The sequence below is a fragment of the Staurois parvus genome, unplaced genomic scaffold (genome assembly GCF_062004578.1).
Source record: "Staurois parvus isolate SC_StPar_1 unplaced genomic scaffold, SC_StPar_1.0 ptg001675l, whole genome shotgun sequence".
NCBI classification, from domain to species: Eukaryota; Metazoa; Chordata; class Amphibia; order Anura; family Ranidae; genus Staurois; species Staurois parvus.
In genome coordinates this window covers 191,452-206,697 of record NW_028319471.1, presented here as the reverse complement: position 1 = coordinate 206,697, position 15,246 = coordinate 191,452, and the positions used below count along the sequence as shown (strand labels likewise).

At 49.9% G+C, this 15,246-nt stretch overlaps 1 protein-coding gene across 1 annotated transcript in view; it reads right to left on the bottom strand.

The window, feature by feature from the left end:
- Positions 1-9,595: 9,595 nt before the first annotated feature.
- The window catches only part of SLC6A6 (solute carrier family 6 member 6), a 115,561-nt gene continuing 109,910 nt past the window's right edge, over positions 9,596-15,246 (bottom strand). The window contains exons 13-14 of the mRNA XM_089663381.1: positions 13,977-14,147; positions 9,596-9,986 (exon numbers count right to left, since the gene is read on the bottom strand). Of these exons, the coding sequence (XP_089519507.1) occupies positions 9,858-9,986; positions 13,977-14,147 (300 nt within the window). The 3' untranslated portion in view covers positions 9,596-9,857. The remainder of the gene's footprint in view (positions 9,987-13,976; positions 14,148-15,246) is intronic.

Genomic DNA, 15,246 nt, shown 5'->3' with positions numbered 1-15,246 from the left:
GTTGGGGCCCTTGGGAAAGGTCCTGGATGACCGGGGGATATGGACCGGCGGGTGGACGGCTTCTGTTCGCCTCCGTGTGGTCGGGAATGTTATCCAGCATGTCCCCTCCTCTGCGTTCTTGGGGAAGGATCGGTTAATTATCTTTTATCCTGGCCAGCCGAGGGTCTGTCACCGGTGCGGGGCTAAGGGGCATTTTGCTGCCACCTGCCCAGTTGTACGTTGCTCTCTCTGCCAGGAGATAGGGCACTTGGCAAGAGATTGCAATATCATCAAGTGCAACCTCTGTGGTACGGAGGGGCACTCGTACAACAGGTGCCCAGAAGCCCTCCATAACCTCCCTGTGGGAGAGTTGGCAGCTGAGTTTTCCCGCATGGATGCGGAGGAGGCGGGGGAGGAGTTAGTGAGGGCTGCTTCGGCTTTGGCAGCTACCCTGGCGGGGGAGGTGGAGGCTGCTGAGGCTTCTTTGGTCTCTGCCCCTTCTGCCCCATCTGTCCCAGTTGTGTCCTCTGTCGCCCCTTCTGGCATGCCTGTCCCCCCTCCTAGGAACAAGAAACTGCTGAGGGAGGCTGCTAGGGGGGCTGGGTTGGTGGAGGCAAGGTCTAGTGTAGTTGTGGCCGCTCCCCCTGTGCTCTTGCCTTTGCGGAGGGAGAAGCCTGGTAGGGGGCCTCAGGAGTCCCAGGGTTCTGTCCCGGTAGGGGCTCAGGAGGAGGAGGGGTGGTCCCAGGTGTCTGGGGGTAGGCATAATAGGCCTGTTCTATCCCCTGCGGGGTCAGTCTCCTCTCTGGAGGTGGGGGAGGTGGCCCTGGAAAACCGGTTTGGGGCTCTATCGGGGGATGAGGGTGAGTTGGATCCCACTTCTCCGATGGAGGATGAGGAAGCGAGAGGGCTCCTGAAGCGTGTAAGGGACCCTGCTAAAAAAGTCAGGAGGAGGGTTAAGAAACGTCCCTCTCAATTATCTTAATGGCAGTTCCCGCTCCGATAAAGGTGGCAACCATTAATGTTGCCAGCATAAAGTCTGTAAGTGCTAGAGAAACAGCCTTATTTTTGATCAGTGGGATGGAAGCTGATATTTTCTTTTTGCAGGAGACCAGGTTGCCCACCTTGGCTGATGTCCATCTGGCCAAGCGTGAGTGGAGGCGTGGGCCCTCCTACTGGTCTCTTGCGGCTGAGCCTTACAGCGGAGTTGCGGTACTTTTTACCGGCATGGTAACGTGTCGGCGGATAATTGAGGTAGAGATGGGAAGATGTCTGATTCTGGATGTTCTCGTAAGGGGGCAAGAGCTCCGGCTCATCAATATCTATGGCCCACAGTCCAAGTGGGACAGGAAGAACCTCTTTGCGAGGATTAAACCTTACCTCTTTACATCCCGGCTGGTAGTCTTTGGAGGTGATTTTAACACCATCACTAGGCCCAAGGACAGGAGAGGCTTCACTGACAGGCTGGGATACGACAGCGTTTTTCTAAATGCTATAGTCAGGGAGGCAGGTCTGGTTGACGCTTGGATTCAAAGTGTCCCAGACGGCACGGGTTTCACCTATAGGAGAGGTAATAGCCAGAGTAGGATAGACAGGTTTTTTTTGAAGGAGAACTCTGCCTTCTCGGCACCTGAGTGTCGGGCGGTGGAGTTTTCCGATCACCTTATGCTATCTGTCACCTTGAATATTTCAGACACGCCGCTGAGAGGAAAGGGCATCTGGAGGATGAATTCGTCTCTGTTGGAGGACGAGGAGGTGAGACGATCTTTCGAGGAGTTCTTTCAGGCGCAGGAGACTGTGCTGGATTTCTGCAGCAGTAAGTCTGAGTGGTGGGAGCTCACCAAGGTGCGGATCAGCAGGTTTTTCAAGGCCATTGGTAAGAGACGGCAGTTTAAACAGTATAACGCCTATCAGCGGTTGCGGAGGAAGCTCGACCGCCTTGTTTCTAGCGGTGGAGATTCGGGGGCAATCTCGGAGGTAAAGCTTCTCCTCAGGCAATTCCAGTATGATCGGCGTGCCTCTTTGGTTCTGGAGAGGGATTATGGGAAATACCACTCACCCGACCCTTTCCAGAATTGCAAACGGAGTGCAGCAGTTAAGACGATCTCTGCTCTGAGGGATAGTACGGGGTCCCTGACTAAATCCAGGTCGGGGATTCTGGAGGTCTCCAGGTCCTTTTATGCGGATTTACTGAGTGAGAAGCACCTTGACCGGACAGGGATGTCGAGCTTTTTGGAATCCACGCCTGGTCTGGACAGTGATGTCCCTCTGGCGAGTTTGACTAGAGAGATTACTGCAGAAGAGGTGTCCAGAGCAATTGATAGTCTGGCCATTAAGAAGACTCCTGGGCCAGACGGTCTGACAGCCGAATTTTTTAAGGCTTTTAAATCCCGCCTGGCACCTCGTCTCACGGAAGTGTATAACAGCTGTCTGGATGAGGGATCTCTCCCTCCTTCCATGAGACAGTCTGCAGTTATCCTCCTGTCAAAGGGTAAGGATCCTTCGGCTATTGAGAACTGGCGCCCCATCAGCCTCCTCAATGTCGATAGAAAGGTTCTGGCGAAGATCTTGTTCTGGCGCTTGTCGTCAGTGGCAGACAGTTTGCTTTCCCATCAGCAGCATTGCTCGGTTCAGGGCAGGAGTACCTTTACAGCGGTGTTAGCTGTCCGGGAGGCTCTGGAGCGATGTAAGGCTGAAGGATGGGGAAAGTACTTGCTGGCGGTGGATCAGGCAAAGGCCTTTGATCGAGTTGATCACAAGTACCTCTGGCATCTCCTAGACCGGTATGGTTTGGAGGGGAGGTTCATCGGCTGGTTGAAGACTTTGTACCAAGGGGCTGAGAGCTTCATGTTGGTGAATGGTTGGGTTGGGCAGCCCTTTGAGGTTGGATCTGGGGTGCGCCAGGGGTGCCCGCTGAGTCCCTTGCTCTATGCCTTTGCCATCGACCCCTTCGTCAGGAGGCTAGATGGTGGGGCGGTGAGCGGGGTGCCGGTGGGTGCCACTGGAGATCCGCCTTTGAGAGTTGTGGCTTATGCTGATGACGTTTCTGTTTTCATTTCTGGACCAGAGGAGGCGCAGGAGGTGGTTTTAGTAATGGATCAGTATGCCGAGGCATCAGGTTCCAAGGTCAATCAGGACAAATGTGAAGTTCTTTGGATGGGCAGGGAGGGTGAGAGCTTCTCACTCCCGGACGCCTTCCCAGTGCCTCAGCCGAACATCAAAGTGTTGGGCATCAATTTTGGCCCTGCTGATTACAGCAAGCAAAATTGGGAATCCAGGCTGTCGGATGCCGAGGTCAAAGTGAGATGCTGGAAGGGGTGGCGGCTCTCCTTGAGGGAAAGGGTTGACTTGATCAAGACTTTCCTGCTCCCAGTCTTTTTATACGTCAGCTTTGTTTGCCTCTTGCCAGAATCGCTCTATGCGAGGATCTATAGCTGTTTCTTCCAGATGTTATGGGGGAATCGGCTGAACCTCGTCAAGAGGGACGTGACTTACTCATCCAGGCGGGAGGGTGGCCTAGGTATGGTCAACCCGGTGGTCTTTTTCTCTCTGATGTTCTTGAAACATAACTTTGGTAACATGCTGGCAGAGAGTCCGCCTGCATGGGTAGGACTGTTCCGGATCTGGTTTGGACCCTTTCTGCACAGTTGGGAGAGTGGTGGGCCAGTGAGAAGCCTGCGGGTCAAGCATGGTAAGCTCCCGGCTTATGCGGCCCCGTGCCTGAAGTTACTCCGGCGGTGGCATGTGACTGCGGAGGAGGTCCGGTCCCTCCCTAGGAGGCTCCTGGGTGAGAGGATTGTGGCATCTGCTTTCCATGCGCCGCTGGCCTTGAGAGATTGCCCGGGCCATGTTTTGAGGGAGGGTTTGCGGTTGATAAATCTGGAGCGGATCCCCCTGAAGTTGCGGGACCAGGCCTGGCTCGCCTTTCACGGCAGGCTCTACGTGAGGGGTAACCTGAAGTACCGTCCTCCGGATGACCGTGGTTGTCCGAGGTCGGAGTGTGGGGGTGAAGTGGAGACTATGGACCACTTCTTGCTTCAGTGCCCCTTTAACGTAGAGGTGTATAAACAGGTGGGAGGGTCTCTGGGTGTTCCTTTCCTCCATCGCATGTCGTATGCGGAGTGGGTGTACGGAGCATTCGAGTGTCGCATGGGTTTTGATTTGGACACCTTGTTTTTAGTCAGCTTAGTTGTCCGTTACTACACTTGGATGGCACGGTGTCAGGTCTCCATTCGGCAGAAGGTCCTCCCTGTTCAGGTGGTGGTGAGTGACATTCTTGGTGAGGTTGGGAAAATTCGGGGTCTTGAGAAAGACAGGCTGCGGCGTAGGGCTTGGATGGAGGCGTGGAGGAACATCAAGCCTGTTGCTGCGGTCTGTTGATCTCGGGTGATGGGAACTGTCCCTGTTTTCTGCCTCTTGCACTCCCTAGCTTTTGCGTTTCGGTCTTTTTGGTAGCCTTTTGTATGGTAGGTTGTAGGTGTCAGACGTGGAAGATCTGCGGGTTCCTTAGCCCTCCCCCATAGTGTATAAAATGGTTAGGTGTTTTTGTGTATAGTTTGGGCCATATAGGCCGTAAGCGGCAGGTTTAGTATGGAAATTGTTTATGGTTTACGTTTATGTCTGAGCCATAAAGGCTCCTAATTATATGGTCTTGGCCATAGAGGCCTTGTACTGCACATATTGTATATAAGTTCCGTTTTTTCCTTTCAGGTTATGGACTTTTATGTTCTTTGTTTATTATTTCTCCCACAGGGGTTGTTGGGACTTTTTCAGTTTCTTTGTTTAGTTTTGTATTTATTTATTCTATTTATTTTACTTTGTACTTTTATATATAAGTTGAGGATGGATATGTATGACATTAATACATAAATAAAAAATCTCCATCCTGCCTTGTATCAATGGTTCAGGGTGGTGGTGTCATGGTGTGGTGGATCCATCCTGCCTTGTATCATCGGTTCAGGGTGGTGGTGTCATGGTGTGGTGGATCCATCCTGCCTTGTATCAATGATTCGGGCTGGTGGTGGTGTCATGGTGTGGTGGATCCATCCTGCCTTGTATCAATGGTTCAGGCTGGTGGTGGTAGTGTCATGGTGTGGTGGATCCATCATGCCTTGTATCAATGGTTCAGGCTGGTGGTGGTGTCATGGTGTGGTGGATTCATCTTGCCTTGTATCAATGGTTCAGGCTGGTGGTGGTGGTGTCATGGTGTGGTGGATCCATCCTGCCTTGTATCAATGGTTCAGGCTGGTGGTGTCATGGTGTGGTGGATCCATCCTGCCTTGTATCAATGGTTCAGGCTGGTGCTGGTGGTGTCGTGGATCCATCCTGCCTTGTATCAATGGCTCAGGCTGGTGGTGGTGGTGTCATGGTGTGGTGGATCCATCCTGCCTTGTATCATCGGTTCAGGCTGGTGGTGGTGGTGTCATGGTGTGGTGGATCCATCATGCCTTGTATCAATGGTTCAGGCTGGTGGTGGTGGTGTCATGGTGTGGTGGATTCATCCTGCCTTGTATCAATGGTTCAGGCTGGTGGTGGTGGTGTCATGGTGTGGTGGATCCATCCTGCCTTGTATCAATGGTTCAGGCTGGTGGTGTCATGGTGTGGTGGATCCATCCTGCCTTGTATCAATGGTTCAGGCTAGTGGTGGTGTCATGGTGTGGGGGATCCATCCTGCCTTGGATCAATGGTTCAGGCTGGTGGTGGTGGTGTCATGGTGTGGTGGATCCATCCTGCCTTGTATCAATGGTTCAGGCTGGTGCTGGTGGTGTCGTGGATCCATCCTGCCTTATGTCAACCGTTCAGGCTAGTGGTGGTGTCATGGTGTGGGGGATCCATCCTGCCTTGGATCAATGGTTCAGGCTGGTGGTGGTGTCATAGTGTGGGGGAGATTTTCTTGGCACTAGTAAGATGTACCTAATAAATTGGCCGGTGAATATAAACCTGTGTGAGAAGTGTTAGATGTAAGCTTCCACTTTTAGCCTTTAACGCCAAATAATCGCTTAAGGCAGCAAGATCATTTGAAGTAACATTAAATGGCTTTTGCTTTCCCATCTCTGAAGGAGGAGGAGGCCTGGTAGTCCAGAAATGACAGCTTTCATCTGAAGATTTTCACTCAGGTATTTTGGCGTCACAATCCCATCAGCCTGAATTCAGGTTTTTGCTTTTTAGAACATGCTATATAGTGATGAAATGACATACAAAGTCACTTCGCTTCTAGTAAATGGACAGGTACCGTCTAAAGCAAGCCATTTCTATTTTCGAGAGAAGATCCTGCACATATTTTATATAAGGATAGGAGGAGTAACTTTTTTTTTTTTTTTCCTATAATATACACTACTAAAGTTACTCATTTGTCCCCGGAATGAATTAAAATCTGATTTAGGTTTATACTTTGTACATAAAGGCATACTGTTTCCCCAGTAAAGCTCTCCTAAATCTCTCTCCAGGTAGTTTGGCTAACAGCTCCTTGGTGGCAATGCCCTTCTCTGCAAACTTCAAAAAAACCACAAGATGGCAGCAGAGTCCCTTATCAATGCTACTCCTAACAGTTGGGTGATCCAACACAATAAAGGAAACCTCCGCAGGGGTCACTGCTGACCGCCAACAATGCCAATGGCCTGGCTGCATGTAGTTGTACTACTTGGACACCGGATCCGAATTCTTGTTCCTGATCATTGAAATCTACGGTCCTGATTGGCATACTGTGATAGTGTAATTCACTCAAAGCATTGGATCAACATGACAGCTGGGAAAACTAGCACTTTCAGGAGAGTGGTCAGGATGGCATCCTCCTTGTTCTCTCACTACAGATATCTTTTTAAGCTACATTTTGGGATTACAAAAAAAAAAAAAGACCCCGATAGTGGGGCCCCCAACACTCCAAGGGTAACCCTAGGAGAGATGCCTCCAACACTCCGAGGGTAACCCTAGGAGAGGGGCCCCCAACGCTCCGAGGGTAACCCTAGGAGAGGGGCCTCCAACGCTCCGAGGGTAACCCTAGGAGAGGGGCCTCCAACGCTCCGAGGGTAACCCTAGGAGAGGGGCCTCCAACGCTCCGAGGGTAACCCTAGGAGAGGGACCCCCAACTCTCCGAGGGTAACCCTAGGAGAGGGGCCTCCAACGCTCCGAGGGTAACCCTAGGAGAGGGGCCTCCAACGCTCCGAGGGTAACCCTAGGAGAGGGACCCCCAACTCTCCGAGGGTAACCCTAGGAGAGGGGCCTCCAACGCTCCGAGGGTAACCTAGGAGAGGGGCCTCCAACGCTCCGAGGGTAACCCTAGGAGAGGGGCCCCCAACGCTCCGAGGGTAACCTAGGAGAGGGGCCTCCAACGCTCCGAGGGTAACCCTAGGAGAGGGACCCCCAACTCTCCGAGGGTAACCCTAGGAGAGGGACCCCCAACTCTCCGAGGGTAACCCTAGGAGAGGGGCCTCCAACGCTCCGAGGGTAACCTAGGAGAGGGGCCTCCAACGCTCCGAGGGTAACCCTAGGAGAGGGGCCCCCAACGCTCCGAGGGTAACCCTAGGAGAGGGGCCTCCAACGCTCCGAGGGTAACCCTAGGAGAGGGACCCCCAACGCTCCGAGGGTAACCTAGGAGAGGGGCCTCCAACGCTCCGAGGGTAACCCTAGGAGAGGGGCCTCCAACGCTCCGAGGGTAACCCTAGGAGAGGGGCCCCCAACGCTCCGAGAGTAACCCTAGGAGAGGGGCCCCCAACGCTCCGAGGGTAACCCTAGGAGATTAGGAACAAGCTGTAATACCTTTTCCCACACTCTGGAAGACTTTGCTGCTTTCCTCTTCTCTCTCACACTCCAATTTGTGGGTGGGCCTTGCTGTCCTCAAGTGCAATGCAGGACTATGGGTCTTACATTGTAGTTGAAGACCCAAGCATGCAGCTGTCATCCAGGCTTCAGAGGACCAGTCACACAGAGTGGGGGAAGCCTTCTGGAGCGGGGAATGAGGTAAGTATTACAGCTTATTACTCTACCTCTAGATGTAATGAGTGCTTAACCCTTGCAGTGCAGGGGGCATACACAGCATAGTTTTTAGGGTTTTTTTTAGTTTTTTAAAATCCTAGAGTTTAGCTAAAGAATTGTATAGCACGGACATCTTCCGTGGGGCTGACAAAGGAAGTCTGACAACAAAAAACAGCCAAAAGATCATTTGTGACAACCTTCAGGTTCAGCTTAGTAGTGCATGACTTCCAGCTGTAAATCTGCACATCACAATGCAATATGGCAGCCTGGAGGCATTCTGTACACAAATGCTGTACAGCATGCCCCCCAGAAATGACATTTCCTGCTTGTATGATTTTCCCAGCAGTTTGCACTAAGATACAAATCAGATTTTGGGCATCCCCTGCAACAAAAATGTCATTTTTGGTGAGATACTCCCATTTAAAGGGATGCAGACCCTGCCACATTCCTCATAGAACCCTACAGGTGCAACAGCTGATTGATAGCTAGAGTTCAGCTAATGAATTAGCACAGTCCTCTTCCATGGGGCTGACAAAGGAAGTCTGACAACTAAAAAAAAAATAGCCCAAAGATCATGCATGTTAGGCTTAGTGAATGACTTCCAGAAGTGAATCTGCACATCTAGGGGATCCAGTGTAACATTGGAAGGGGAGGCTCATAAAATGACCTAGGCTCTGATTAGATAAAGGGCAGGAAAACAGAAAAATGAGGTGATAATCCACATCTTAACAGCCAGTCCCTGGTCTTGGCGTACAGCCCTCCCATAGGGAAGGAGTATCCCAAGTTGGGCACATACCCTATTCAGTTATGCTGTGCACACAGAGTGTGGTCAAAACAAAGACGATGAGAGATCAGGAAGACCTTCAACAAGCTCAGCCTCCAGAAGATGAAGAACCAGCTCAAAGGTCGCCATTTTGACAACATTGCGGAGATCCAGTGATTTGCCCAGTTTCAGCAAAATTTCATCATCCTGTGTACATCGGGAGCTGTGCAACTGGTGCTATTCTGAGCACATGCGTTATCTGCTATTACATCATGGACAGCAAGTCAGAACAAAGAGCAATCGTGAAATTCTGCGGGCAAATCGCTGGATCTCTGCAATGTTGTGAAAACGGCGACCTTTCAGTTGGATTTTCATCTTCGGGGGTTGAGCTCACTGAAGGTCTTCCTGATCTCTCTTCGTCTTCCAGTGATGTTCTTCCACTCTTGAAGCGCACATGCCCCAAAAATGAATAAAAGAAGCATTGCCACGTTACTCTATTGATGGTTCCAGTCGCCATGCCAGACATGTTGCCTAATACCTCTCCCTTTTATCCTATTAAAGTTGTTATAACAGTAACATCTCCATGTAAAACTTACGGAATTGTTCAGCAAAAGTTCCCCTTCTGGCTCCCCAGCTGTTGTGGAACTACAAAGCTGTATGATACTCCAAAAGCTTGATAGATATAAAAGCTTAACAGATACAATGTCTCCAATTGTGCTCAGGTAGGTAGACATTTTTTTTTTTTTTTTTTTTAAACAACTGTATTAATAATATATATTTTTTTTAATGTGACTCTGTCACTTTTTTTTTTTGGTTTTTCTTTTTTTAACAAGAACCGACTCCTGAGTGGAGGTAGATAAAATTGATAAAAATAATTAGAATATATTGCATTATATAAAAATCAAATCTTTTTATAATCTTTGACATGAGGTTGTCTCTGCACTGAGAGATCAGGACCTCACTACAAAATGTTATGAAATACGCACGTGCGCACACATATTATACAACGTTCTCTACGAGAGCTGACCAATCAAATTCTAGTGCAAATAGAGATCTCCAGACTTGAGGCTAAGGAGAGGGTTAGTAAACAGCTGGGTAGGTGGGGCGTTCCCCCACCGCTTCGATAGTGAACAGGTGGGGCGCTCTGTCACATCATGGTCTCGACAATGACGTGAGTTGGTTTCATGTGGCCGCCATTGGGACAGAAGGGGGTGGAGCCTTCTCCTTCCTTGGCCCAGCGCTCTAGCTCTCTGGGAGCTGTGACAGATTTGATCCTCTGTGGAAACAAGATGTTTTGTTGATTTGTGTTACTCCAAATGATAGGCAGTAGAAAGACAAATAATAATCCGAAACTGTCCACTCCAAGCTGCTCCTCTCCATCACCACTTGAACCCTAAGTGTTGGAGGTCAACTGAGCCATCCTTGCTCACAAGCTCAATGCAGGAAATGGAAGCCCCCGCACACCAGAGGGATCACTGACATCCATGTTTGCTGTGTAGGACATCCATATGCCAAAGCCCTAGTGGGTGAAACGCATTAGAAAGGCAGCGTTAGGGCTGGGACAATCATTGCATTGTCTGTGGATGTCCTACACAAGAAGCATGGACGTCCTACACGAGAAGCATGGACGTCCTACACGAGAAGCATGGACGTCCTACACGAGAAGCATGGACGTCCTACACGAGAAGCATGGACGTCCTACATGAGAAGCATGGACGTCCTACACGAGAAGCATGGACGTCCTACACGAGAAGCATGGACGTCCTACACGAGAAGCATGGACGTCCTACACGAGAAGCATGGACGTCCTACACGAGAAGCATGGACGTCCTAAACGAGAAGCATGGACGTCCTACACGAGAAGCATGGACGTCCTACACGAGAAGCATGGACGTCCTACACGAGAAGCATGGACGTCCTACACGAGAAGCATGGACGTCCTACATGAGAAACATGGATGTTTGTGATCCTTCTGCTATCTGGTGGCTTCCTTTTCCTGCATCGTGTGCAAGCAAGCTCGCAAATATAATTCCCTATGTATTTCCTTTCTGCTGCAGTCCCCATCGGCCCCCGTGATCTCTTGGTCTGATCACATTTCATCTTTTCCCCCTTCTACAACAAAGGAGTGGTCCTCTCCTAGTTAGAGTTATGTGCAAATCTCAACTGAAGTTAAGGGTGACCCTGCCTCTAGCCCAGTGTTTCTCAACTCCAGTCCTCATGGACCCCCAACAGGTCATGTTTTCAGGATTTCCCTCAGATGAAACAGCTGTGGTAATTACTAAGGCAGTGAAACTGATCAAATCACCTGTGCAAAATAATGGAAATCCTGAAAACATGACCTGTTGGGGGTCCATGAGGACTGGAGTTGAGAAACACTGCTCTAGCCTATTGGTCTGTTCATTTGATGGATGGCCTCATGTACAAATATGGGAGGTTGCAGGGGATCGGGCAAGATTGTAATGATTTGTATCGTCAGCTGCCTGTCTCTCTGAATCTACTGAGGAGTTGTCACTGAAGGTCATCAATGCTTAAAGGAGAAGTTCGCCTTTGGAACATATTACATGTTCCACCCATTGTTAGGGTGGAACATGTTCCCATAGCTCCAGCCATGCCCACCACCCCCCCCCCCCCCCCCTCTGACAGATAGTACAGGGAGACTTCTCCTTGCACTGTCAAATTTGAGAACAGCGCGGCCATGTAGGGCTCCGCCCACACAGCCATGTCGCTCATTCACAGACTTCCATGGATGAATGAACTGCAAGTCCCATCAGCCTTAGTGGCTGTGGGCGTGTGGTTTTCAATGATCTACCAGGGTGCTGTGGAGAGCCGTGGTAGTTCATTGAAGCTTCCTGTCAGAATATCTACACCCCGCACATCCCGTGAACTCCGCACACACCGTACACTCCACACATCCCATACACCCTGTACACCTCATACACCTTGTACATCCCGTACATCCTATACATCCCATACACCCCGCACATCCCATACACACCCGTACACCTCATACACCTTGTACATCCCGTACATCCTATACATCCCATACACCCCGCACATCCCATACACACCCGTATACCTCATACACCTTGTACATCCCACACACCCCGCACATCCCATACACACTCGTACACCTCATACACCTTGTACATCCCATACACCCTATACATCCCATACACCCCGCACATCCCATACACACCCGTATACCTCATACACCTCGTACACCTCATACACCTTGTACATCCCATACACACCCGTACACCTCATACACCTTGTACGTCCCATACATCCCATACACCCCATACACCCCGCACATCCCGCGAACTCCGCACACACCGTACACCCTGCACATACCGTACACTCCACACATCCCGTACATCCCATACACCTCATACACCTTGTACATCCCGTACATCCTATACATCTTATACATCCCATACACCCCGCACATCCCATATACACCCGTATACCTCATACACCTTGTACATCCCATACATCCTATACATCCCATACACCCCGCACATCCCGTGAACTCCGCACACACCGTACACCCTGCACATACCATACACACCCGTACACCTCATACACCTCATACACCTTGTACATCCTATACATCCCATACACACCGCACATCCCATACACACCCGTACACCTCATACACCTTGTACATCCCATACATCCTATACACCCCGCACATCCCGTGAACTCCGCACACACACCGTACACCCTGCACACACCGTACACTCCACACATCCCGTACATCCTGTACACCCTGTACACCTCATTCACCTTGTACATCCCATACACCCCGCACATCCCATACACACCCGTACACCTCATACACCTTGTACATCCCATACAGCCCGCACATCCCATACACCTTGTACATCCCATACACCCCGCACATCCCATACACCCTGTACACCTCATACACCTTGTACATCCCGTACATCCTATACATCCCATACACCCCGCACATCCCATACACCCCGCACATCCCATACACCTCATACACCTTGTACATCCCGTACATCCTATACATCCCATACACCCCGCACATCCCATACACCCCGTACACCTCATACACCTTGTACATCCCGTACATCCTATACAGCCCATACATCCCCGCACATCCCATACATCCCCGCACATCCCGTACACCTTGTAAATCCCATACACCCCGCACATCCTATACATCCCCTCACATCCCGTACGGCAAGCAGATATTCTGACAGATCTGCAGGAGACCTGCAAGGCATCAGCCATCTACTGATTGCTGGTGCAAGGCTTTCCAAGCTCCTTTGGACAAAACTAATAAATGCACATTTTTACCTGCAAAAAAAATAGCATTTATTATGTTTGTACAAAAAAGGTGAACTTTAAAGCAGAGACGTCCCTAGGGTTGGTGTCACCTGGTGCGGTACACATGGTGTCACCCCTCCAGAGAGGAAGGAGCAGTGCCGGTGTAGCGGTAAAATGAGTATCCCTTGAATATATGTATACCCTGAAGCAACTGCGCATGTGCCGGTTTCAGGCCGAAGAAGCCATTCTCCGACTTTAGCACAGACCCGGGGATTAGATTCTTCGGCCTGAAACCAGCACATGCACAGTTGCTTCAGGGGATACTCATTTTACCGCTACACCGGGGTGTCACTGTGCCGGCATCCTGCTCCTGCACCCCCTGTGATGGTGTCACCCGATGTGGCCCGCACCTCCCTAGGGACTCCACTCCAAAGTGATATTAAAGGTTATACTTACCTGCTCCCTGCAATAGATTTGCACAGAGCAGCCCTGATCCTCCTCTTCTTGGGTCCCTCATCGGCGCTTATGGCTCTGTCCCCCTTTAAGTACTCCCAGCAAGCCGCTTGCTGGGGGGAATGGGGGGGGGTACTCATGCGGGCTCGATCCCGAGCCACACTTTGTAGTTTGGCTCGACCTCACCCCCCTCCTCACTGGATTTTGATTGACATCAGTGGGTGCATTCCATTGAAAAGGGAGAGAGAAAGAAGTGCTGCGGCTCTCATGCACAGCACCGGACCAAGTTCGGGAGGCCATCTTGGGTGCACCAACAGGTGGGTGCAAAAAAGGCAGAACCTGTAACCTAAGCTGCTAGGATAGCTCACATGAAGGGGTTGGAGGAGGCACACCTTAACCTTTTTGCCTTGGTTGCTAAATGACCTTGTGCTGTCACTATGTAATGGGTTCTGTTTGCCTAATGCAGAGAATTAAAAAAAGAAAAAAAATCCACCATCGACTTTTTCTCACATACCTCGATAAGCCCTCCTTCAGAGCGCAGAATTCGATACACCACGACCAGCGGGATACAGATCATTGAGGACAGAGCCAGAACCCAACCCAAGCCGATCGCCCAGTCTGGGTATGTGTAATACTTATTGTAGGTGAGTGGGGTGTATTTGGCTAGAGAGAAGATAAAACAACCCTAGAAAAAGAGGAAACAAAGTATAAAATGTAGTATGCAAGTGTCTGTAGCTACTACCCCGGGTTCAAACCTAAGCGGTTTTTCTGCCGCATTTTGCAGAAACGCAGTACAGTCCATTTAACATGATTTCCTATGGGACACGTTCACATCTCCGCGTGTTCACCCGGTGCGGTTTTTGGAAAGGGTCAGGGACTTTTTTGAATGCAAAAAGTTTGCTTTTTTGGTTCTATAGACTTCAATGGCAACGCTGCAGAAAAGCATGTATTGCATTTTTACTGCGTTTCTGCTGTGTTTTTGATGAATTTTAAGTCTGCCTAACAAGAAAAATGTAACAAAAGAAAAAAAAAAACAACGCATCGAAAACGCGGCAAAAACACAAAATGCAATGCAGAAACGCATCAAACACAACCTGCATAGGTGTGAATCTAGGGTTACAGCTGAACTCCAGCATAAACCAATATCATCGAAATGCACTGATGCATATTATTCCATAAGTCTCGATGGGCTCTGTGTATTTCTTCCAGATCTGGGCTGTCATCCAGTGTGAGCCTTCCTGTAATAAAGACAGCTCACTGCTGATCTCTCTCCTTGTGCAGGGGGACTGGTCTGGTCTCCACCCCCTCCTATAGTTTTCCTGTAGTGGGTGGGACCTGCAGGGCCACTCCCACAGGTCTTTGCACATGTTATACAGTGGGGCAAAAAAGTATTAGTCAGCCACCAATTGTACAAGTTCTCCCACTTACAAAGATGAGAGAGGCCTGTAATTGGCATCATAGGGAGACCTCAACTATGAGAGACAAAATGAGAAAACAAATCCAGACAATCACATTGGCTGATTTGGAAAGAATTTATTTGCAAATTATGGTGGAAAATAAGTATTTGGTGACCTACAAACAAGCAAGATTTCTGGCTCTCACAGACCTGGACCTTCTTCTTTAAGAGGCTCCTCTGTCCTGCACTCATTACCTGTATCGATGGCACCTGTTTGAACTTGTTATCAGTATAAAAGACATCTGTCCACAACCTCAAACAGTCACACTCCAAACTCCACTATGGTGAAGACCAAAGAGCTGTCGAAGGACACCAGAAACAAAATTGT